The sequence below is a fragment of the Orycteropus afer genome, unplaced genomic scaffold, assembly GCF_000298275.1.
Source record: "Orycteropus afer afer isolate SDZICR_OR568_19922 unplaced genomic scaffold, OryAfe1.0 scaffold00272, whole genome shotgun sequence".
NCBI lineage: Eukaryota > Metazoa > Chordata > Mammalia > Tubulidentata > Orycteropodidae > Orycteropus > Orycteropus afer.
In genome coordinates, this window is record NW_006921859.1 from 3,162,179 (window position 1) to 3,187,874 (window position 25,696).

Genomic DNA, 25,696 nt, shown 5'->3' on the forward strand with positions numbered 1-25,696 from the left:
AGAAGACAAAGTCAATCATAGTGAAATGTGCAAAGACCTGGAGTTAGAAAAACAAAAGGGAAGAACACACTCACTCAGCATTTCTCAAGCTGAAAGAACTGAAGAAAAAATTCAAGCCTCGAGTTGCACTACTGAAAGATTCTATGGGCAAAATATTGACTGATGCAGGAAGCATCAAAGGAAGATGGAAGGAATACAGAGTACCAAAAAGAATTGGTCTATGTTCATCTATTTCAAGAGGTGGCGTATGATCAAAAAACAACGGCCTTGAAGGAAGAAGTTGAAGCTGCATTGAAGGAATTGGCAAAAAAGCAAGGCTCCAGAAATTGATGGAATTACCCATTGAGATGTTTCAACAAACAGATGCCATACCGGAGGCACTCACTCGGCTATGCCAAGAGATTTAGAAGACAGCTGCCTGGCCAGTTGACTGGAAGAGATCCGTATTTGTACTCATTCCAGAGAAAGGTGATCCTTTCTTTGTGGAAATTATCAAACAATATCATTAATACCACATGCAAGTAAAATTTTGTTGAAGATAATCCAAAAAAAGTTGCAGCAGTGTGTTGACAGGGAACTTCTAGAAATGCAAGCTGGGTTCAGAAGAGGACGTGGAATGAGGGATATCATTGCTAGATGGGTCTTGGCTGAAACCAAAGAATACCAGAAAGATATTTACTTCGTGTTATTGACTATGCAAAAGCATTTGACTGTGTGTGTCATAAAAAAATATGGATGACATTGAGGAGAATGGGAAATCCAGAACACATTGTGCCCATGAGGAACCTGTACACAGACCAGGAGGCTGTTGTGTGAACAGAACCAGGGGATTTAAAATCAGGAAGGGATTGCATCAGGCTTGTATCCTTTCACCATGCTTATTCAATCTATATGCTGACAAATAATCCAAGAAGCTGGACAATATGAAGAAGAACGTGGTATCAGGATTGGAGTACGACTCATTAATAGCCTGTGATATGCAGACAACACAGCCTTGCTTGCTGAAAGTGAAGATGACTTGAAGTACTTACTGATGAAGATTAAAGACCACCGTCTGCAATATGGATTATACCCCAACATAAAGAAAATGAAAATTTTCACAAGTGGACCAATAAGCAGCATCATGATAAATGGAGAAAAGATTGAAGTTGTCAAAGATTTCTTATTACTTGGTTCCACAATCAACATCAATGGAAGCAGCAGTCAGGAAATCAGGAGATATATTGCACTGGGCAAATCTCCTGTAAAAGACCTCTTTAAAGTGCTGAAGAGCAAAGTTGTCTCTTTAAAGACTAAAGTGGGCCTAACCTAAGCCATGGTGCTTTCAGTCGCCAATATACATATGAAAGCTAGACATTAATAAGGAAGACTGAAGAAGAATTGATGGTTTTGAGTGTGATGTTGGCAAAGAATGCTGAAAGTACCATGGACTGCCAAAAGAACAAACAAATCTGTCCTAGAAGTGCAGCTGGAGTGCTCCTTGGAAGTGAGAATGGCCAGACTTTGTCTCACCTACTTTGGTCATGTTGTCAGAAGGCACCATTCGCTGGAGAAGGATATCGTGCTTGGTAAAGTGGAGGGTCAGTGAAAAAGGGGAAAGACCTTGACAAAATGGATTGACGCAGTGGCTGCAACGATGGACTCAGGTATAGCAAGGCACCTAACAACAACATGTTTGTTTCTCATGTTAAGTCTGTAGGAATGGCAGTGGTGTGTTGGCTCCAGCCGCCACTGGCTCTTAAGAGCTGATTATGTGCATCTCTTTCCAACTCCATGTTCAGTGACCTCATATTGGTAGCTTGAAATTGGCTATTATGGGAGCATTTAAACCATGGAAATTGACAAATGCTACATATCGGGACTTCTTTATTTTTCTCTGGGATCTTGCTTCCCCACCTTTCAGTGAATTCAGTGATGGTGTGTGTGATAGCTGGAGTTGTGTGTCAACTTGGCTGGACCACAATTCTGAGTGGTTTAAGTGGTTGCGGTGTGGGTTATTCCCATGATGAGATCAGATGTATATGTTTTGAGCAGCCAATCCATTGAAAGGGAGTTTCCCTAGGAGTGTGGCCCACTTCCACTATATTTATGGACATCCTGGGAAAAGAGAGACTTTTCTATGGATCAGGATCCTATTGTGCTGCCTACAACTGTCCGTGAGTGAACAATCCACCATTCGGCCTGGTGATCTTGGATTCGTCATTCATTGGAGTCAACAGATGGTTTACTGCCTGCCGACCTTGAGCTTGTCAGCCCCTGCAGTTGTATGTCAGGAAAAGCCTCCAACTTGATGTTTTATCCTAGAACTTGAGACTTGCCAGCTTCTATAAGTGTGTGAGCTATTTTCCTAAGATAAATTTCTCTCTCTCTCTTTCTCTCTCTAAGCTTTACTGGTTTTGCTTCTCAAGAACCTAGCCTAACACAGTGTGGCTGCCCACAATCATCAGGGACCCAGGCTCCTTCTGCCTCCTGCTCCTCTTCCCCCTCTTCTGCACATGACTTCCATCTTTAAGGTTGCCTTATGGCCTGAAATGCCTGCCAGAGTTGCAGCCATTCTGTCTGCACAAGCTTTCCAGTCTCACAAAACAACTCCCATTTTTCTATCTTACCCCTATTTTCATGGCTGGTTCCTCCTCATCCTTCAACTGTCATCTCAGGTGTTCTCACCTCAGAGAAGCCTTCCCTGGCCACCTACCTAAAGTTGTACCACCACCACCACCCCTGGCGCTGTCTTATCATCTCTAGAGCACACACCGTAATTGATAATTGTCTGGTTCTTTTATTATTTTCTTTGTTCGTTGTCCCTCTTCCCCACTAGACTGGAAGATCTCTGAAGGCAGGGACTGGGTCTATCTTGTTCACTACTGTATCCCCAGTGCTTCACCAGTGTCTGGAACATAGTAGTTGACCAATAAATGTCTGTTGAATGATTGAATGACCAAACTCACTGCTATAGAGTCAGATCCAACTCATAGCAACCCCTCCTTGGGTTTCCATGGCAGTATCACTACGGAAGTAGATTGCTGGACTAAATGTTTTTGGAGGGCCATCCTTGCCCTGAGAAGATGAACTAGTGGGCAGCATGGGAAGGGAAGGTGTGAACAGGTAAGTCAGCCTCCCTGGCATTACTCACAGCCTAGGCTGACTGGAGAATCCAGGCCCTGGCCAGAACTAAATGTTTCCATGGAAACCCATTTAAACAGCAAACTTCCTTAAACCCCTTATCAGAGCCAGGTTGTTGTCAAGTGCAGGGGATATGGAGCAGGGACATTAAGGGCCTGCCCTAGAGGATTCATGGGCTAGTATGGGTATGGAGGAAGGACAGACAGAAGAACTAACCATGATACAGTGGGCTCAATGTTGATCAGTACAAATGGCTGAACGCTGTGCTAGGGAGCACCTACCTCCACACCTCATTCATTCATTTGACAAATAATGGTTGAAGACCTACTGTGTGCTGGACTATGTATGTTCTAGGCACTGGGGATAGAGCAGCAATAAAGCAGACAAGATTACTGCCTCATAAAACTCATTCTAGTAGGAAAGACAAGCAATACACAAGAAGTCAAATAAGTGAGCAAGGTTATTTCAGACAACAGAAGGTGCAGGAAGATGGAAACAGTCCTCAGGCAAGAGCTGTTTGAGGAGGCAGTGTCTGAGTTGAAACATTAATGCTACAAAGGAATCCCAAGAAGGTCTGCTGGTGGAATGAATCAGCAGAGGGAACCAATGCGAAGTCCTAAAGCTGAAACAAGCTCAAGATAATGGAGGAGCAGGAAGAAGGCTGCTTCAGTTGGAGGGGAGTTGCAGGGCAGGGGAAGGATGGTGCAGACAGGGTGGGACTAGGGTGAGACACGTGATTCAGGTACGGGAGTTAAGTGAGTGCCAGAAACCTCAGTAATTGAGATAACAGATTTAATGCAATGTTTTTAAAATCAAAAGTAATACAAAAACATCCAGGATGAACAAAATACCAAATTTTTAAAGAAAGACAAGATCTAGTAGCAGTGCTGTTCTGAGCCATATTTAGAACCTGCAGCAAAAGGGAAAATCAGTCATATGGATTCTGCTTTTTTTCAGTTTAATATTTTGTTAATCGTGAATTTTTGTTGTTGCTCATCATGGGTGCCCGTAAAAATCATTGTGGAAAACTTATCCCCTGGTGTTAAGATCATGGGCTCTGGAACCAGAATGCTGGGCTCCAAATCTGGCTTTTTTTCCCTACATTCTTAGCTGTATGCTTTTGGGCCAGTGTCCTGCCTCTGTACTCTGTGTTTGCATCAGAAGATAGGGCTAATAATAGTGCCTCAGGATTACTGAGAGGATGGGATGAATTAAAACAAGCAGAGGGCCGAGAACAGTGCCTAGAGAAAGAATGATGGCAGTGGGTGAGCAGACAGTAGTGCAGCCTTGATTCCACCAGAGGATTCAAAGCAGGGACCCACACGACTGGATCAGGGTGGGCAGCAGAGGGGGATTGGGAGAGGGAGTCCAGAGCTCCTAGGATAGTCTGAGAGGAGGTTGTTGTAAAAATAAAAATGAAATACGGAAAGATGGAGAAAGATTCTGGAGATACTTAGGAGGCCAACACCCCAGTTCGTGGCCTGGGCCACCTTTGGCCTGCGCCCCCATCCGGGCCTTGTGTGTGTTCCAGAGGGAGCTGAAGGAGCAGCTTCAAGCCCTTCAGGACAGCGAGCGGGAGCACACAGAGGCACTGCAGCTACTCAAGCGCCAGGTGGCAGAGACCAAGGTGAGCCTGGCCTGGTGCAGGCATGGGGCCCACGGGGTGGGGGCAGGGCCATCTGTGAAGAAAAGAGGGCGGTGCCTCGCCAACCAAACTTCGATTGGAGGGGTGGGACATGGAGGTATGGGGGGAGCTGAGGGGGGTTTCCATGGAGGTAAGTGGGGCTCCAGGCAACTGAGGACAGGGATTTGGGGTTGGTGCCTGAGTTAAGGGTGGGACCCTCCAAGACCAAGGTTAGTGCAGGGCCTTTCTCCCTTCATGCTTTGAGTGGAAATTGTTGTTGGGACCAGAGACCCTCTGGAAGCTCCCAACCCCCTGTAGGGCTTCAAGTATGTACCTAGTCTCTTTTTCCAACCCCTTCATTAAGCATATCATTGCCCTAGATGCTAACCCTGGGCATGTCTGCTCACAGCTCTTCTCTCAAGCTTTTCTGATGGCTTATGACCCAGTCCTGGTACCAGTTCCCTTCTTTACCTCAAGGCATGGAGATAGGAACTCTGGAAAGTAGAGCCAAACCTTGCATTCTCCACTACAAAAACCCAAAACTGAACCCATTACCATCAAGCAGATTCTACTCATAGCAACCCTACAGGACTGAGTAGAACTGGCCCACAGGGTTTCCAAAGCTGTAAATATGGGAGCAGACTGCTGTATTTTTCTCCTGTGGTGTGCCTGGTGGGTTCAAATGGCTGACCTTCTGGTTAGCAGCCAAGCACTTAACCACTGCATCACTAGGGCTCCTTTCGTCTCTACTACCAAAACCAAACCCACTGCCATCAAGTCAATTCTGATTCATAGCAATCCCTATTGGGTTTCTGAGGTAGTAAATCTTTACAGAAGTAGATTGCCCATCTTCTGCAGAGCAGCTGGTGGCTTTGAACTGCCAACCTTCTGGTTAGCAGTCAAATGCCTTAGGCACTACACCACCAGAGCTCCTTGTCACTAGTACAGTGATTTGGAAATAAAAGCCTTTTTCCTTGACCTGAGAGGAAGGACGTGAGTTCTGATCCAGCCACTAACTCATTGTATGACTTTGTAAATGGCATACATTCCTGGGCCCCTAGTCTTCCCCTCTGTATGATGGGTACTCTCCCTGGCTCCAGTTCTGAAGTTTTAGATGCTAGCACACTTCCAAGGGGCTCCCTCTGAGTTCCCCCCACAGATAACTCACTAACTGACTAGGACTTGCTTTGATTTTTGCCCCATCTTTCTGGGACGAAGAATGGGTATCAGGGCCCAGCTGCCAAGTCAAAGGGCAATTTCAGTCTTACTCTACTCTCTTAGCAGAGATGCTGTTGCCAGCAGCATCTGGAGCAGAGCCTTGGGAATGTTCTGGGCCTCCGGAGGTCACCCTGCGGCCTGGAGAGGCCATCAGTGACCCAGATCTTTGCCCCAACTTGGCCACCAACCCACTGTGGGGTCTCAGGAAGGTCAGGAGATACACTTTTTCAGAGAACATTCCTGAGTGCCTCTGGACAGGAGCCTTGTCAGGCAACAGATGAGAAGCAGTCCTAGGACTTGGAATCTATTGCTTGACAAAGCCTCAGTTTCCCTATCTGTCTGGTGATTCTACACCTCTGCGGTAATACAGAGCAAATGGAAGCTCTTATCTGGATAAGAAAGAAATATGGTCTGCTTCTTCCCAGCGTTCCCTTCTCTCTTCTACCACCCCCCCCCATTGTTTTTCTCCACTGACCTCTTCCTCCCCCGATTTCCTGTCCATCTGTCTGCCTCCAGGGGGTCTTTGGGCCCCCCTCCCCGCTCCAGTTCCCCCAGCCCTGCTTCCTGTCTGGACTGGGATGTTTATATAAGAAATGCCTATGGATGCTTTGGAGGTCATATTTCACCTGGTGCCTGACTCGGCTTTCCTGCGGCGCCTGCCCCTCCAATGGCCCAGCCTTGGGGCCCGTCTGTTCTCCTTCCTCAGGCTCTGTGTTTTCCTTGGTCAGTCTTGGCGGGATGAAGCATTCTTGGCAGGGTGTCTTTCTGAACCGGCCCCAGCTCCTCCTGTTTCCAGGGATGTGACGAGCTGGGCTGGGGGCTATTTTCCCAGCCATGGCACTGAAGGGTTGGAAGTGTGGGGTGGGGTTCTGTCCTAGGAAGAACAAGAGTACGTGGTGCACACTGTCGTTTCTCTACTGGGAACGATTTCCTGTTTGCACAAAAACCATAGAATGTTACCTCCACGGTGGCAGAACTCCCCAGAACCCAGCACAGTGCCTGGCACAAATAAATAGTTATTAAATAAGTGAATGAAAAAAGCACCTTTGGGGGTAGGAATTGTTTTGCTTACTTTATTGGTGGTACAGAGAAGTTGAGGGACTGGCCTGAGGCCCCAAAGCTACTAAGTGACAAATTGGAAGCATACTATCCTGGTCTGTCTGATCCAGTTTGTCATAATCCAGCCTCATGCTGTGCTGTCCCCCTGAGATGCCCTCAGCAAGATCTATGGCTTTGTGGTCAGCAAGCCAGGTAGGTCGAGAGTGCCCATCTGGGACATGCTTGGGGCTCCAGGGATGACTGCCACTCTGAGCTTATACTTCTGAGCTACCCTCTCCCTGTCTCCCCCTTTCCCCACCCATCCTCCCTTGTCCTTAGCACACTGGACCCCCCATCTAGGAAGAAAATGGAACCGGCACCCAGCTCAGCAGAGCAGTCTTGGACAAGACCCTTCCCTCCTCTCCTTCCCCTCTCAAGTAGTTCCTGACTACCAGCTTTCTGCCAGGCCCAGTGATGGGCATAGGGGTGGTACAGGGCTAATAAAGACATCCTTCCCACACAGAACGATGCATAAAATGTGGGCCAGCATATTAAGATTGTTTGCAAAATGCTCTGAATGCATCCAGCTGCCTGAAAAAGTTAAAAAAGGAACCACAAAGGAGGTAGCTTTTGATCTGGGTCTTGTAGGATGAGTAGGAGTTTGCCAGTTGAATAAAGGGTTTGGAGGAGTCATTCTAGGCAGGAGGAATTGTAATGCTGTGGCTCATGGGAGGTAAATTGGGATCAGATTGAGAGCGGCTTTAAATGCCAAGCTAAGTAACATTTCACTAGTCATCAAGGAACCAGGAAAGTTCCTAAACACAGCACTGGCTGTGACCTAGTTTGCACCGAAGGATACACTGGTGGCAAATTTGTAGGCAAAGACATGCAGTTGACTTGTGGATCAAGGGAATTAGAGAGATCTGACAGTCTCCCCTTGTCTGGTGATTCTGGTAATGCAGCGGTTAAGTGCTTGGCTGCTAACCGAAAGGTCAGCGGTTTGAACCCATCAGCCTCTGTGGGAGAAAATGTATCAGTCAACTTCTGTGAAGATTATGGCCTTGGAAACCCTATGGGCAATTCTACTCTGTCCTGTAGGGTTGCTATGAGTCGAAAGCAACTCGGTGGCAATGGGTGTGTTTTGTTTTGTTTTGTTTTGTTAAATGATGAGCAAATGGAAGCATCTGTCCAGATAAGAGGGGGAATATTATGGTCTGTTTCTTCTCCCCAACATTCTCTTCTTCTACCCCCAATGCTTTTCTCCACTAATCTATTCCTTCGCAGCCAGTCTGTGAGTCCCTCCTGGGTGGGAATGATATCTTCCTCAGCCCTGCACCTCATGGGACCCCGCGGAACCCCATGGGGACATGTCGAGGAGGCAGTTGGAAAGATGGATGTAGCACTCAGAAGACAGGCAGGGCCATCGAAGTAGACTTTGGTGTCTATGTTAAAGCAGTAGGAGTTGAAGATGAGGGTGGACATAAGGGGACAGTGAGAGGAGCGGGCCAGATAAGCCCCAGGGAACATGGGAGGCAGAGAGAGGCTGCCACAGAGGTGGGAAGTGAACCTCTTCCTTTAGTAGAGGGAAGCCAGTTAGCCACACTGCTGCAGAGTCATCAGGGAGGAACCAGAGGGTGTGGCCATGGGATTTGGGGGCTTTGGTGGGCAGTTCAGATGGTGTGGAAGCCCAGGGCCCATTGCCTCATCAGCAACGTGCCACCACAGAAGCTGCAATCCCCCGGGTGAGGGGCTCCGGGAAGCCACAGGCAGCCTGGCCGTGCATGCTAGCCTCTCCTCTGCCTCCTCTTTGTCTGCCTGGAGCTCTGGGTGGGCATGCGCAGGGAGGCTGGCCCGCTGCCAGCACTTCTTCCTGCTGGCTGCCAGTGCCATAGAGAGGGAACAGGCCCTAATTGAGCCTTTGTCGAGCCTCCCACAGAGCCCTGGGCACTGAACACAGTGGGGTCTCTGACTCTGTGAACTCCCAGCCAGCATCCCACAAAGTGAAATTGCAGAGGCAGGCCCCACACATGGCTGCAGCTGGGCTGGACTTTTGGGACATGTCGTCCTGACTCTGTAGCCTGTACTTGTGCTGTTCCCTCTGCCTGTTCTCCCAGCCAACATCCTGTGCATCCTTCAGGCCCCCACTCAGAAGCCACCTCTCAAAGATGACTTCTGGGACACTCCCATTAGAATGGATCCCTTTTTAATAACCAAGTTCTTTCTCTGTAACTCCAAAGGTGCTATAGGATTTATGAACGTTTCCTCATTTAATCTTCACCATAACCCTACAATGTAGCTTTTGTTACCCATTTTACAGAGAAGATAACTGAGGCTTGGAGATCTTGGGCATCTATGGTTACCACTGCTCAGAGATCTTGGGCATCTATGTGTTACCCAAAGATGGGATTCTTCTCCAGGCTGTCACCACTCTGTCCCTGGCAGTGCCAGTGTGGGCAGAGGAAACCACAGAAGTCCCTGCAAACGTTCCCTGAAAATGGTTCTAACCTCCAGCTCTTGTTCCTAGGCCAGAGGAATCTCAGGTGTAGTGGGGCAGGGCAAGCGTCCTCCCAGGTTGCCTTGCACTGTGCAGTTGATACAGCCCTTTGACAGTAGTGATCCCCCTGTCATCTTTCCTTGAGCCCCATGGGTGAGTTTTAAGAAACAAAGACCTCAGTGTACCCTAGACTGAACTCAGCATCTTCTCCTTGTCCCCCACCTCTCACCTCATCCTTCCTACCCCAAGCCAGAAATCTGAGCATCATCCTTGACATCTTTCTGTCTCGTATGCCTACAGCCAGCTAGTTACCAGGCCCCAAGAGTCTCCCTCCTAAGGACCTTTCAGACTCTTCCTTTTCTCTCCATCTCTGCTCGCCTTCTAATTCAAGCCTCATTGTCTCATGTGGAGCATCTCATTAGTTTCCTAATGGACCACATAGAACTATTTGCTGTCCCTACATATGCCGTGCCCTTTTCATACCACCGTGGTATAGTATGCATCATCCCCTCCACCAGCTGTGCCCATTCCCAGTCTCTCCTCCCCTTGTGTCAGAGCCCGCCGCTTCTTCCTCTTACCCAGGGCTACTCCCACCCACTCCGCCTGCCCTAACCCCTGATGACTATCCCCTACAGTCTTCCACCAAGAGCCTGCGGACCACCATTGGTGAGGCCTTCGAGCGGCTGCACCGACTGCTGCGTGAGCGGCAGAAAGCCATGCTGGAGGAGCTAGAGGCAGATACGGCCCGCACGCTGACCGACATTGAGCAGAAAGTCCAGCGCTATAGCCAACAGCTGCGCAAAGTGCAGGAAGGGGCACAGATCCTGCAGGAGCGGCTGGCTGAAACTGACCGGCACACTTTCCTGGCTGGGATGGCATCACTGTCTGAGCGGTAAGTGCCCACCGACTGGGGCCTTCCTCAGCAGGCATCCCTTCCCCTAGTCTTACAGGGTGGTGGAAGTGGAGGCAGATGGGGGGTTAGCAGACTTCATTCATTCAAACCTTCCTCAAACATTTGTGGGGCACCTGCTGTATGCCAGTAATATATCAAACAGTGTTTCACTGCTGTCCATGAGATTTTCACTGGCCAATTCTTTGAGAAGTGGATGATGACCCCTTCCTTCTTCCCAATCTGTCTTAGTCTGGAAGCTCTGCTGAAACCTGGCCACCATGGGTGACCCTGCTGGTGTTTGAAATACCAGTGGCATAGCCTCTAGCCTCACAGCAACATGCAAGCCCCCACAGTCCGACAAACTGACAGATGAGCTGTGTGCCAGAGTTTAGGCTAAAAGTTTTATGTATTTATATTGTTATACATATATTCCACTGCCACCAAGTCTATTCTGACTCATAGCAACCCTGTGGGACACAGTAGAGCTGCCCTGTAGGATTTCCAAGTCTGTAATCTTTACAGAAGCAAGCTGCCATATCTTTCTTCTGCAGAGCAGTTGGTGGATTCAAACTACCAGCCTTTTGATTAGCAGTGGAGTGCTTTAACCACTGCACAACCAGGGTGCCTTATACACGTTACATCTATTTTGTACATATGATATAATAATACATGATAGTATTTGTAATCATTTATGTTAAAAATAAGCTATTTATGTTATACAACTATTTTATATTAAATATAATCTGTTGTTTCTGTTAGATATTATATAGTTGGAAAATATGGCTTTGGTGATAGAAATGGTGATGGGGATCATATGATTGAATTTTGCAAAACCAATGACCCAGTCATTGAAAATACCTTTTTTTCAACAACATAAATGGTGACTACATACGTGGAACTCGCCAGATAGAATACGTAAGAATCGAATCAACTACATTTGTGGGATGAGATGATGGAGAAGCTCAGTATCAACAGTCAGAACAAGGCCGGGGCCAACTGTGGAACAGACCATCATTTGCTCACATGTAAGTTTAGTTGAAGCTAAAGAAAATGGAAACAAGTCCACAGGACCTTGAGTATATCCCACCTGAATTTAGAGACCATATGAAGAATAGATTTGCCACATGGAACACCAGTGACTGAAGGCCAGACAAGTTGTGGGATGAGATCAAGATCATTATATGTGAAGAAAGCAAAAGGTCATTAAAAAGACAGGAAAGGAAGAAAAGACCACAATGGATGTCAGAAGAGACTCTGAGACTTGCTCTTGAATGGAGAGTAGCTAAAGCAAATGGAGGAAATGATGAAGTAAAAGAGCTGAGCAGCAGATTTCAAAAGGGCAGCTTGAGAAGACAAAGTATTTATAATAAAATGTGCAAAGACCTGGAGTTAGAAAATCGAAAAGGAAGAATATGCTTGGCTTTTCTCGAGAAAGAACTGAAGAGAAAAATTCAAGCCTCGGAGTGCAATATTGGAGGATTCTATGGGCAAAATATTGAATGATGTAGGCAGCCTCAAAAGCAAATGGAAGGACTACACAGAGTTACTTCACCAAAAGAATTGGTCAGCATTCAGCCATTTCAGGAGGGAGCATATGATCAAGAACTAATGTAAAGGCATTTGACTGTGTGGGTCATAACAAATTATGAGTAATATTGCAAAGAACGCGAATTCCAGAGCACTTCATTGTGCTCTTGAGGAACCTGTACATAGACCAAGAGGCAGTCGTTTGAGCAGAACAAGGAAATATTACGTGGTTTAAAATCGGGAAAGGTATGCATCAGGGTTATATTCTTTCACCATACTTAATTTGGTCTGTGTGCTGAGCAAATAATCCAAGCAGCTGGACTATATGAAGAAGAACATGGCATCAGGATTAGGGGAAGACTTATTAACAACCTGTGATATGCAGATGATACAACCTTGCTTGCTGAAAATGAGGATGACTTGAAGCACAGATGAAGATCAAAGACTGCAGCCTTCAGTATAGATTACACCTCAACGTAAAGATAAAAATACTCACAACTGGACCAATAAACAACATGATGATAAATGGAGAAAAGATTGAAGTTGTCAAGAGTATAATTTTACTTGGATCCACAATTAATGCCCATGGAAACATCAGTCAAGAAATCAAACACCATATTGCAGTGGGCAAATCTGCTGCAAAAGACCTCTTTAAAATGTTAAAAACAAAGATGTCACTTTGAAGACTAAGGTGAACCTGGCCCAAGCCATTGTCTTTTCAATAGCCTCATATGCATGTGAAACCTAGACATTGAAAAAGGAAGACCACAGAAAAATTGATGCAATTGAATTATGGTATTGGTGAAGAATATTGAATATACCACGGACGGCCAAAAGAACAAACAAATATGTCTTGGAAGAAGTATAGCCAGAATGCTCCTTAGAAGCAAGAATGACCAGACTTCATCTCATGTACTTTGGTCATGTTATGAGGAGGAAACAGTCCCTGGAGAAGGATGTCATGCTTGGTAAATAGAGGGCCAGAGGAAAAGGGGAAGACCCGCAGTGACATAGATTCACTCAGTGGCTGCAATGATGGGCTCAAGCACAGCAACAATTGTGAGGATGGTGCAGGACTGGGTGGGGTTTTGTTCTCTTGGCCATAGAGCTGCTATGAGTTGAAGTTGACTCAGTGCCACCTAACAAGAACAATAACATGTATTATTTATAACAATATTTATATTATATCTAATAAATAGGAGCTCTGGTAGCATAGTGCCTAAGGCACTTGGCTGCTAACCAGAAGGCTGGCGGTTCAAACCCACCAGCCACTCCTCGGAAGGAAGGTTGGGCAATCTACTTCTATAGTGATACCTCCTCAGAAACCCAAGGAGGGGTCGCTATGAGTTGGGTCCGACTTGATGGCACATAACAATGACATCTAATAAATATTAATATCATCTTATTATGTGAAGGATTTATATTATTATAGCCCTTACAGCCCCCTGGGTGGTGCAAACAGTTAACACACTCAGCTGCTCAAGGAAGGGTTGGCAGTTGTCCACTCACAGATGCCTCGGAAAAAAGTCCTGGTGGTGGACTTCTGAAAAATCAGCTATTGGAAACCCTGTGAGCTCAGTTCTATTCTGACACGCATGAGGTGGTGTTCTGGTTCCCTAGTGCTGGTCTGACAGGAAATACCACAAATGCTATGGCCTTAACAAACAAGACTTTATTTTTATAATTTGGAGGCTTTAAGTCCAAGTTCAAAGTGCCAGGCTCTAGGGGCTGGGTGAAAGCCCCTCAACCTTGGACTTAAGCTGTGCCTCTTGCTCCCGGCCCACTGAAGCTAGAGGCATCTCTTCACTCAGGCAGCTACTGGCTGCTGAGGCTAACAAGACCAAGGTCGACAAATAAAATGGCACAGTCCAGATGTTTACCAAACAACACGGCAGGCCATTGATTCAAGTCCATTATAAGTCCCAAGATCAGTAGAGCGTGGCAGGCTGATGAATAACGACTCTGCTACATGCAGGGTTCAAACATGCCATAGACTGGAGACCATTCCCATTCCCAAGGCTTCTCCTTATATACAGGAAGCAGACCACATCCCTAAGGCAGCTCCTCAGCTGCTCACAGTAGATTCCACCATGGAGTTGATTACCACCAGTCTCATCATGGGGGGTAATACTACATCCAGCTGCCCAGCCACTCAACCAGGCCCAGCCAAGTTGGCACACAAACTGAACTACCACAGGTGGCCATGAGTTGGACTTGACTTGATGGCTACATGTTCCCAGCCCTCCTGGAACATAGGGGCCACTCACTGCCTTCCCTATTTCACACATGTAGACACTGATGTCCAGGGAAGCTAGGTGAATTGAACCAGACTCCTCATCTAGTAAATGGTAGAGCCAGGATTAAAACCCAACTCTCTCTGACTCCACAGCTGCCCTTAATAATTATATTTAATTATTGATATATTGATGATCATTAAGTAACTTTAGTGGCATGATGGTTAAAGCACTCAGCTGCTGACCAAAAAGTTGGTGATTCAAACCCAGTAGCCGCTCCCTAGGAGAAAGATACGTCAGTCTGTTTCTGTAAAGATTTATAGTCGTGGAAACTCTGTGGGGTAGTTCTATGAGTCAGAATCAACAGCAGTGGTATTTGGTGTTTTAGTGGGTGATGAATAATACCGATAGCTAATATCCCCTATTCACTGCTGTCCTTGAACCCAGCACTGTGCTAAGCCTTTTACTTACATTATGCCATGTCATCCTCACAAAAACCCGAGAACGCAAGTGTTAACCGCTAGTTCCCATTTTAAAGATGAAAACACTGAGGCTAGCAGCTAGAGAGGTAGGAAGTGGCACAAACAGGCACTTGAAACTTGTCTGGCTGACTTCACCCCCCTGACCTCACCCTGTGTCAGATGCCCTGAAGGTGTCTCCCTGGGCCCCAGGCTGGTGTGGAGGCAGGGATCCAGCCCCCAGTGCAGCCTGCTGTCCTGCTCCCCTTCCAGGCTCAAGGGGAAGATCCACGAGACCAACCTGACATATGAAGACTTTCCAACTTCCAAGTACACGGGCCCCCTGCAGTACACCATCTGGAAGTCCCTGTTCCAGGACATCCACCCAGGTAAGGCCCTGCCTGCGTCTTCCTGAGAGGGCGGAGGAAGAGTTGGGGATGGCCATGACTGGAGCCAGATGGGGCATGTCTCAGCCTGCCTCAGCCCTCTGTTCCCAACACAGCACGGGGGTAAGGCAGAAGGGTGAGAACGTCCCTTGCCAAGTACCTACCATTTTCTAGGACCTGTGCTGGGCACCTGCACAATCACTCAGCTCAGTGCACCGTCACAAAAACCTCCTGAGGTCAGTTTCATTAGTAGGCTTATTCTCCATATGAAGAGACTGAGGTCCTAGGTGGTTCATTCATTCATTCTGTATGTGCAGCATACCTCAAGCACCTACCTCGTGCCAGGCACTGTTCTAAGTGCTAAAGATAAAGCAGTGACCGAAGAGACAAAATCTCTGCCATCAGAAAGCAGGACACAGGAAGGTGACCACAGGGAGGAAGCGGGAAGAGAACTGTTACATTACAGGGGTTGCAGTCAATGTCAGGAAGCAAAATGTGTATGAACTGTTGTGTAGAAAAAGAATTTGCTCTGTAGATTTTCACCCAAATCACAATAAATAAATAAGTAAATTTCTGCTCTCATGGATCTTACCTCCTAGGGCATGAGCGAGAAGTAAATAGCTTATTGGGTAATGATAAAGGGTAAGGAAGGAGGTGAGGGATGTTCACACAGAATAAAGATAGATGGAGGATACTGTTAGAAGACCTCACCAAGACTGAGGCAAGGAGGAGAACGAGCCAGGTGGCTATCTGAGGGAATAGTGTTCCCGGCAGTGGAAACACCAGGTGCAAAGGCCCTGAGACAGACCATGCCTGACGTGTTCAGGGAACAATAAAGAGAGGAGGCCAGTGTAGCCAGAGCGGAGTGAGTGAAGGAGAGAGGTGAGGAGGTCAGAAAGGTAGCCTTCTCACCCTTAATAATTAAGAGAGGAAGGCCGTGAGAGCCCATAGGCCAGTGTGAGTACTTTGACTTCTACACTGAGTGAGATGGGAGCTATTGGAGGGCTGGGGACAGTGAAGTGACATGTGCTGACTTAAGGTTTTAAGGATCCCTCTGCCTGCCGGATTGAGAACACACTGGAGGAGGATGAGGGTAGAGACTGGGAAGCCAGTTAGGAGATCACTGCTATAAACCAGATGGCAGATAATAGTGGTTTGGTCCAGGGTGATGGCAGTGGAGGTGGTGAGACGTGGTTAAATTTAGTACATATTTTGAAGGTAGAGCCAATTAGGATTTGCTTATGGATTGGATCTCAGGTGTGAGAGAGCAAGAGAAGACAAGATAGCTACCAGGTTTTTAGCCTAGGTGGCTAGAAGGGTGGAGTTACTATTAACTGAGATGAGAAAGCCTGAGGAGGAACAAGTTTTGGGGGAGAGGTCAAGAGTTCAGTTTTAAACCTATGAGGTTTGTAATGACTATTAGATTTCTGAGGGCTCGTGTTGAGAAGGTAGTTCAAATTACAAGTCGAGTATAGGAGAGAGGTCAGGGCCAGCATCATTATTAGCAAATGGATGGTGTTTAATGCTCCTGGATGAGATCATCTAGGGAGTATGAGTAGATAGAAAAGAGGGGAGTCACCCCAACATTTGGAGCCCCAGGACATTCCTAAAAGTCATGAATGGGAGGGGGAGGAGGACCCAGCCAAGAAGACCTAGAAAGAGCAGCCAGAGAGGTGGGAGGGAAGCCTGGGCCTGTCTTGGAATCCAGTACAAGAAAGTGTTTCCAGGAGTGGTCAGTGATGTCAAAGGCTGCTAAGCCAAGTGCTGGAGAATCGAGAACTGACCATTCTCTAGGTTTAGCAACACTGGTGACCTTGACAAGAGCTGTTTTGGTGGAGTGATATGGGTGAAAAGCCCAACTGGAGCCCATCCAAGAGAGAATGGGAGGAGAGCAAGTGGAGACAACAGGTGGAGACAGTGCTTTCAGGGAGTTTTGCCTAAGGGTGGGAGAGAAAATGTGGCAACAGCTGTTTATTTAAGATTGGAGAAATAACAGCCTGTTTGTGGGCTGATGGGAAAAACTCAGTAGAGAAGGCAGAACTGAGGATGAAGGAGAGAGAGAGAGAGTTGCTGCAATGGCGGCCTTGACTGCCACCCTGGGGTGGGATCCATTGCATGGCTGGAGGGCCAGCATGTACTAGGGGCCCAGATGGTTCATCTTCAGGTCCCAGGGAAGCAGAGTCAGTGGGCACCAAAGCAGATGGGGCAGTGCTGGAAGCTGGTAGGAATTCTCTCTGATTGCGGCTTTCCCAAGGAGGTGACAATAAAAAATGTCTCCAGATATTGTCAGATGTCCCGTGGGGGCAGAAATACACTGGTTGAGAACCACTGTTCCCAGAGAAAGCTGGCTTCAGGAGAGAGCCTAAGGAAGCAGTAGTATGTGCCCTGAATATCCTGCCTAGGGCAGCAGCCCCTGGGGAGTTGAAAGAACAGCAGCCTCTTTGGCTGGGCCCCTTCCTTTGTCTGTAGGGGCTGTGAAGTCACTCAGGCTACTCTGCCAGCACCAAGGCCCTTTATGTCCGGAAGGGAGGGGAAGGTGTCCCTAGGGACCTAGCTCATAGATTCTAGCAGTATCCTTCCCACCCCACCCCACCCCCGCCTGCCCTCAACTCAGGCTTCTTATTGGGTCACCTGAGAACCCCATTTAGCACTTGTCATTCCAGTGCTGGACAGCCTCCACTCTCTACCCCTCCTCTGTTCCACCCTTCCCTTCAGCCTGGTGTTAGAAACTTCTCTACCTACCCAGCCTGATGTCTCCAGCTCCCAGGCACAAACTTCCTCCCCAGCCAAGCTAGGCAACCCATTGTCCCAAGGACACTAGATACTACTCCCCTTGCTCCAGTCCCTCCCTCTCCTGTGCTGCCCTCTCCTCTCCCCTTCCTTACCTGAATCCAATCATTTTGAACCTAACATGTTTATTGCCTGACTGTGTGACCCAGGGCAAATCACTGCCCTCTTTAAGCCTCAGTTTCCTCATCTGTAAAATAGGGACAGTGGCATTTCTCTCCCATAGTAGGTATGACAAAGAAAAAAATTTTGTTGTAATATTAATCCTGGAACTTCGTAAGTACTTGAAACCTGTTTGTTACTATTATCTTGACTCATTAGATGGTTCCTCAGTGTTGCTGAACAGGCTTTCTGGGACCACATATTGGAAAGAACATGGTGTGAAAAGACCTCAGCTCAAGTTCCAACTCTGCTTGCACCCCTTGAGCAGAGAAGTCTTCTTGGAGCCTCAGTTTCCTCTTCTGAAATATGGGTATACACAGGGACACACTAACTAGGTCAGTGGTTCAACACACCAGCCTGCTTCCATCAAGATTTACAGCCTTGGAAATTCCATGGGGCAGCTCTACTCTGTCCTGTAGGGTCTATATGAGTCAGAATTGACTCCAAGGTAATGCTTTTTTTTTTTTTTTTCCCAGGTACAGGACCTATTGTAACTGGGCAGTGCTGGCATTGTGGGCAAGAGCCCCTGAGTTAGTTGTGCCCCTGAGGCTGCTAAGATGCTCGCATGAGTTAGCGGGTATGAAGATAGCTTGGGGATACCCAAATTGCAGCTAAAGCTGTGTGGTGCAAGGAGGCCTGAGGGACCGAATTCTTGAAGGCCTAGTCAGTGGAAAGAGCTGATGGCATTTCCTGTCCTGTCAGGCCTCTGTTGGCTTGAGGACTCAGCTTCAAGAACTTGCTCGAGGACTCGAGAACTTGCTTGGCAGTGGTGATGGCAGCTGGGGCTTTGCACTGGGAAAGGGTTCTCTGCTGCGGGAAGACATTTCCTGAAGCCTTACCAGTTCCTGTTCCTTTCCGAGTGCCTTTTGATCTCATGTGTCACCTTCCCTGAGCGTAGAGGCTGAGTGTGCCCATGCACAGAGACTGACTTCCTAGAGGGGGAAGGGCACTGCCATCCCTTCTTCTGTGTCTCTCTCTGGTCTGAGGACATTTACCTCTGCCAACTCCAGTCTCTGTAAGGCCGGAAGGAGGCCCAGAAGACAGGACCCTCTGTCTGTGGTGAGAAAGCCCTGGAGGTCAAGGGCAGCCAGGATGTCAGACCCTGCCCCACTCTCACTGAGGGTAAAAGTCTCCTGAGGAGCAGGCCACGCCCCCTATCTAATGAGAGTGCCAGACCCCACCCCATGGGATATGGGGCCTTGTCCAGTAGAAACCAGGCCCTGCCCCTGCTCTTGCCCACAATGCCAGCACTGCCCAGTAGGTCCTGTACCTGGGGGGAAAAAATGCACTGCCTTGGAGTCAATTCCGATTCATATAGACCCTGTAGGACAGAGCAGAGCTGCCCCATAGGATTTCCAAGGCCGTAAATCTTTATGGAAGTAGGCTGATGTGTTGAACCACTGACCTAGTTAGCAGCTGAGTCTTTAACCACTGCGCCACCAGGGCTCCTAGGCCTGCCCAAGGAGTGGCAGGGCCTGCCCTCATCCAGTCCCTCAGGTTCTGGCGTGCCACCCCCAGGAGCTGGGCTCCCAGTTTGGTCAGGTTTGCCTTCCTCTGCAGGCTCATGTTCAGCATACTTAATCCCTGAACCACAGAAAGCTCATGTGGCTGCCTCCTGGAGTGCCCTCCTCACTCCTCAGTGGCGTCTGGAAATGGCCTACGTGGTCATACACAGGCTTAAGCTTCTGAAGCCACACCCACATGCCTGCTTGCCAGTCTCCCCCTGGTCCTTCTTCCCTGAGCCATAGTTTCGCCTATTGCTGGTCTCCTCAAAACAACATGGGCCCCTTGGTCTTGGGCCGCCTCTGCCCCTCTGATCAGTACCCTCTGATATAGACACCCAAGTATGACCCACATCCTGCTGTACCCCCCATAAGGGTGATTGTTTCTGTATTTAATTAGGTTCTTCTCTCCCAGCCCTTCCCTACACACACCTCTCATGCCCCCTCAATCCCCAGCCTCCACATTCTAAGTGGCAAGAGCCTTCTGGTTCGGACAGGCTGCCTGTGATCAGTGAGACTATAGGGTGAAATGTTCACCCACTAGCCTAGTGTCTTTCTTCTCATAGTTCCCCCTCCTCTATTCCCTGGACAGGGAATTGTGTGCTTCCACTGACCCCTTTATTGACAGGCCTAATTGTTTCTGCATAGCCCACCAAGTTCTAAGAACAGGAAAGAGGAGTATAAGGTACAAAACTAAACTGACTCCTGACAGTAATTATGGAAGGAGCTTGCTATGTATCAGCTTTGCTGTTGTTGTTGTTGTTATGTGCCGTCGAGTCAAACCCAACTCATAGCGACCCCTCCTTGGGTTTCCAAGGCAGTATCACTTTGGAAGTAGGATTGCCCAACCTTCCTTCCGAGGAGTGGCTGGTGGGTTTGAACCGCCAGCCGTCTGGTTAGCAGACAAGTGTCTTAGCCACTATGCTACCAGAGCTCCTTCAGCTTTGCTAAGGGATGTATGAACAGGGATCGGCTGTTATTTCCTGTTGGAGATAGCCACCATCATTGAGGCATTTTGTTTCCATGTATGTATGTAGCCAACAGGAGTGATTCAAGTATGGGGTAATTCTCCAGTCAAGTGCAACCACAGCCTTGCTCCACCAGATAAGGAAAGAGCCAGAGAGCTCCTTCCACAGGAAGCTGATGGCAGGATTTCTTCTCCCCACCTTCTTCTTGTCTTGCTGTGGCCTAGAAACAGTCAGCCAGGCTAACAAGAGCCACTTGTAGGTTCCCTTTCTCCTTCTGGCTGGTCATCAGCTCCCTCAAGGGGAATAAGAGTAAACAGAGGCAGTGACAAGGGTTCATGAGACTTTGGAGCCAGACCTGCTGAGCCAGTATAGCCAGCCCAGAACCAGATGACCTAGCCTGTGTCACCCGTCCAAAGAGCAAAACAAATGGGGTCAGTTGAATTTGACAAGACTTTCTGGTACCTGTCCAATGCCAGGTACTCTGCTAGGTACTGAGCACAAAAGGGAGAACCCAGTGGGACAATACACGGTCCCGGCCCTTCTGGTGCAAATGAGGGGACACAGATGACTACACCCCATATCAGGAAAGTTAAGGAGTTTCAAACAGAGAGTGAGTCCTCCAGAAGATGAACCATTTGAACTGAGCTCCATGAAAGTGAGGACAACAAGCAGAGAGGAGATGGGAGACAGTAGCCTAAGCAAAGGCATTGGGCCTAAGTGGGAGGTGAGCAGTGAGAGGTCAGCTGGAAGACAGGGCTGTGGACAAGGCCAGGTTTACATGTGGAAGGACCTTAGCCATCACCCTTCCACCTGGAGGACGGGGTTGTATTCAGGGTCACACACAGTTGTGTTCAGGGGCAGTGGCCTTTGGAGAGCCAGAACTCTGCCCTCAGGGAGGCACCTCGTACTACATCCACGTCCTTCTCTCCACTCATTATCTCTCCTTCCCCCCACAGTGCCAGCTGCCCTGACTCTGGACCCAGGCACTGCCCACCAGCGTCTGATCCTCTCTGATGATTGCACCATCGTAGCCTATGGCAACCTGCACCCACAACCACTGCAGGACTCACCAAAGCGCTTTGACGTTGAGGTGTCAGTGCTGGGCTCTGAGGCCTTCAGCAGCGGTGTCCACTACTGGGAGGTGGTAGTGGCAGAAAAGACCCAGTGGGTGATTGGGCTGGCCCATGAGGCTGCAAGCCGTAAGGGTAGCATCCAGATCCAGCCCAGCCGTGGGTTCTACTGTATCGTCATGCATGACGGCAACCAGTACAGTGCGTGCACAGAGCCCTGGACGCGACTCAATGTCCGCGACAAGCTTGACAAGGTGGGCGTCTTCCTGGACTATGACCAAGGCCTGCTCATCTTCTACAACGCCGATGACATGTCCTGGCTCTACACCTTCCGTGAAAAGTTCCCGGGCAAGCTCTGCTCCTATTTCAGCCCTGGCCAGAGCCATGCCAATGGCAAGAATGTGCAGCCTCTGCGGATCAACACCATCCGCATTTAGTGTGGTCCGAGCAAGACCACAGCCTCTCAGGGACACAGCCACCAGCAAAAACCCTGCCCAGGAGATGGAAGGCCTGGACTCCAGCCTGGCTTGGCCACCCTGACACCTCAGGCCAGTTTACCCTCCAACCTCCATTCCTCTGTCTGTAAAATGGAAGTTGCACTCAGTGAGTCCTAGGTTCTCTAGAGGAGATGTTCTGTGACTCTGACTTTGATGGGGACATAGTCTTTGGTCCAGGGATATGACCTGCCTTCTCTTATGATCATTTCTTGCCCAACCTTCATCCCTATTCTCAGGGGCAGGGACCTGCCACCTTATATCTCCCTCCTACATAGATGCCCTGGACTCAGGATATGTCAGAGTGTTTCCAGCAGGTGGCAGCTTGAAAGAGACACAGAACCCTCATATGCTCCATGACCTAAGATTTGTCCCTGACCAAACTGGTGATGGGCCATTTGACCCTTGACCCCAGCCCACAGTAGCTGGTTCTAGGGCTTTTTGACCACCCTCTCTGTCATCCCCATATCATGAGCTACATGGTTCCTCCTTTTCGCACTGATCTGCAGGTAAGAAATGATGCTGTGAAGGGGTGCTAACCTGCAGAAGGCACCCAGTAGCTGGGTACACATGTGACTGTCACTGTGCTACCACTGTCCTACTCAGACCTAAGGACAGGTTGAGGGCACACCCTGAGGCTGACGTGCATCCCATCTGCCCAAAGGCACTTGCAGGGCAAGCATCCCTGGATGATCAAGGTCCCCGGCACCTCTTGACAAGGGTCCAGCCAGCCCTCACCAGCTGGGCCTCTGTGACCAGGCTAGGGTATGGGGAGGCTGCTGGGAGCAGTAGGCTTGAGCATGGGGAGGAGCTGTTCGCTGGGACCCCTCCTGAGACTTGGCATATGACTCAATTAGGATTCTGTTGCAGACAACAGAAGCCCCTTGGTTTTAACAGACAAAGGATTTATTACCAGTGCCCTGGAGACTTGTAAAATCATTGCAAGGTCTGGAGGATTGGACTCTTTGGTGAATTTCTAGGAATGACTCCCAGCCCCTGGACTCATCATGTCATTATTGTGACCAGGAAACGACTCCCAGCTGCAGGAAGCTACTGCATCAGGAGGCCACAGGCTGCAGAACTGTGCTTCCTCTGCCACCATCCATACCAGCAAACGGATGTCCTGAGGCCTGACTCTCCCACTGAACTCAGCTCCCAATCCAAATCTCTGCCAGAGATTCTGTTTGGGGAAAGATACAGAACTTTAGCTGCAAGGAGACCTGAGAAATGTAGTCCTTACCTTTCCAGCCTCAGCAGTACAAAAGCTACACTAAAGGAAATTAGAATGGATGTTAAGCAAGCTCATCCTTGGTTTTTGCTACAGCATCCAACTGTGGAGAACCCAGGGAAGACTGGAGTTCACCTCTAGGCTTTGGGTTTGAGACAGCAGAGCCTCAAGGTGTCCTGTTCTGTGACTGTGTCTCGCTCATGGATGGGAACCTGAGGAATGAGCCTGCAGAACCAAGCCAACATACCTCCTAAGCCTTGGCCTTTCTAGTTCTGGAGCCTAGATTCTGCCCTTTGTAGTCTCTGACCACATCAACTCAAAGGGAATAGCTGACCACCCTAGGGAGCTCCCACATCACCACTCCTGTGCACTGGGGCCTCCCCTGGGCAGGAGGAATCCTCACCTACCCCCATAGCTACCACATCTTTGGGTTACTCCCAACAATATTTTTATTTAAAATGTTACCCATTTTGTGAGTTATAAGGAATTTTATTAAATTAAAGTTATGGGATGTCAGTGGTTAGTTGTGTGATTTTGATAAACACAAAGGTCCAGGCAGTGTACATACAAGAGCATGGTTATTCCACAAAGTAATCCTACCAGATGGTATTGTGCTCATTTTACAGAGGAGGAGTAACGAGGTTCAGAGAGAGGATGTGACTTATTTGACAGTCCTGGATCCCACCCTAGTAGGCAATGGAGCTTGTATTAGGTCTGAGTTCTAAGCTCGCACTCACATCACAACCCTGCCTGGACCTTACCAGGCAGAGGAAACTACACATCTTTGACTGGGGTAGGGTCGTGATAGCCTTGGGAGCAGGAAGTGGCCTGTGGCACTTGTAAGAACCTGGGCTTGAGTCCAGCCTCCTCTATTTTGTGGCTTTAGGGAAAAAAAAAAAAAAAAAAACTTGCCCTAAGGGTCAGTTTTCCCATCTGGAGAATGGGGATAATAACACCCACCTCCTATGATTTGTTGGTAAGCTGTATAGTACACTGCACTTAGAAAGACCCTGCTTCTCCCTTCAGCTGCCTTGTTGAATCATTCGTGGAATTGGGTGGGCTTTCTGAACCTCTGGGCTGGCTCTGACCCTAAGAAGTTGTGCCGTGTGAGAGGTATAGGACCACCTAGGCCAGGAGGTTTTTCACAATGGTTAATCTACCCCCGATCGTGCGGTTGGCTCAGGATTGGGCAGCATGTTACTCCGTTTTGTATGGGCTGGCCAGGAGTTGGGAATTGACTCAACAGCATCTAACAGCAGGCCAGGGAGGGTCCACAGGTCTGGTTGTGGAAGGAGGTCCATCCCACTTCTGACAGATGAGGTCGAAGCTTGATGAGGAGCCAGGCAAGGGCCTGCATGTGGGCACATAGGCTGTGCACGCTGTAAATGGGAGAGCCACTGGTGTCCCTGTAGTTGTGCAGCGCAGCATCCTTGGAAACAGGAGTCCTGGGCCTATCTTGGCTCTTCCCTGATGTACCTTGTACCCTAGGGTCCATTTCTCACTTTCCTCACCTGCAGAATAGGAGAGTGAGACCTGATGCTCTCTATAGCACCAGGTGGGTCTTTACCTATGGCCTGGTGATGGGGAGAAAAGAGAATAACTCCAGGCACTGACTTGTTTGGGATTCTAAGAAGAGGAGCATGAGAAAGGATGGGGCAGGAGGGATCTCTGAATGGCTGACGGAGAGCACCCTGGGTGACAGAAATGTGATGAGTGTAATTCTGAGACTAAATTATCCCCAAGCTCCTCCTGTGCTCTCAGATCCCTGCATGCCCTCCAAAGCCATGCCCCTCCACCTGGAAAATGTAATTTTTATCTTTCCAGTATCAGCACTACAAAAGACACATTGGAAGGAAGTTAGAATGAATGCTGAGCAAGTTCAGTGGACTCTGCCTTCTCCATCCCCAAGTGCTTCCTGCCCTTTTCCCCCCTCCACCTCAGCACCAGGCCCAAGAAATGACGATTGGGGATAACCATAGGGGCATAACTTGCATACCCATTTGGGTCTTCTGAGAAGTCAGCAGTCCTCCAAGAGCTGTATTTATGTAAGTTTACAGAGAATTCCTGAATGAAAAAATACATATATATCGGATTGGCAGGCTGGTGCCAGGAACCCCACGTCTACCACAACAAAGAGGAGAGACAAAGGCAACCCAGCCTCCGGAGAGAGAAAGGTCAGCAAGGATCTTACCCCGGGCAGAAAGGAATTCATTGAAATGCAGGAACCTCATGCAGGACCCCTGTCTGTGGTCAGCAGGAAAAGTGCCAGCACTTTTACACCTTATCTAACCATGGAGACAAGCCCAGGAGGCTGGTGTCATTATCTTGGTGTTGGAGCAGGGAAAACATTACTTCCCTCAGGACCCACAGCCAGTGCTCCACAGGGCTGGGAATCACCCTTCTTAGCACCTAACAAGGCCATTAGTTCTGGATCCTTCTCTCTGAGGTGGCAGCAGGGACAGAAAACAACAGAGATGAGGGCTCCTGGCAG

General features: G+C 48.5%; 1 protein-coding gene across 1 annotated transcript in view; it reads left to right on the forward strand.

The window, feature by feature from the left end:
* Nucleotides 1-21,920, forward strand: part of TRIM62 (tripartite motif containing 62) — a 33,773-nt gene extending 11,853 nt beyond the window's left edge. Inside the window, exons 2-5 of the mRNA XM_007950421.1 lie at nucleotides 4,655-4,750; nucleotides 10,133-10,389; nucleotides 14,882-14,997; nucleotides 21,370-21,920. Coding sequence (XP_007948612.1) covers nucleotides 4,655-4,750; nucleotides 10,133-10,389; nucleotides 14,882-14,997; nucleotides 21,370-21,920 — 1,020 coding nt within the window. The remainder of the gene's footprint in view (nucleotides 1-4,654; nucleotides 4,751-10,132; nucleotides 10,390-14,881; nucleotides 14,998-21,369) is intronic.
* The last annotated feature ends 3,776 nt before the right edge of the window (nucleotides 21,921-25,696 follow it).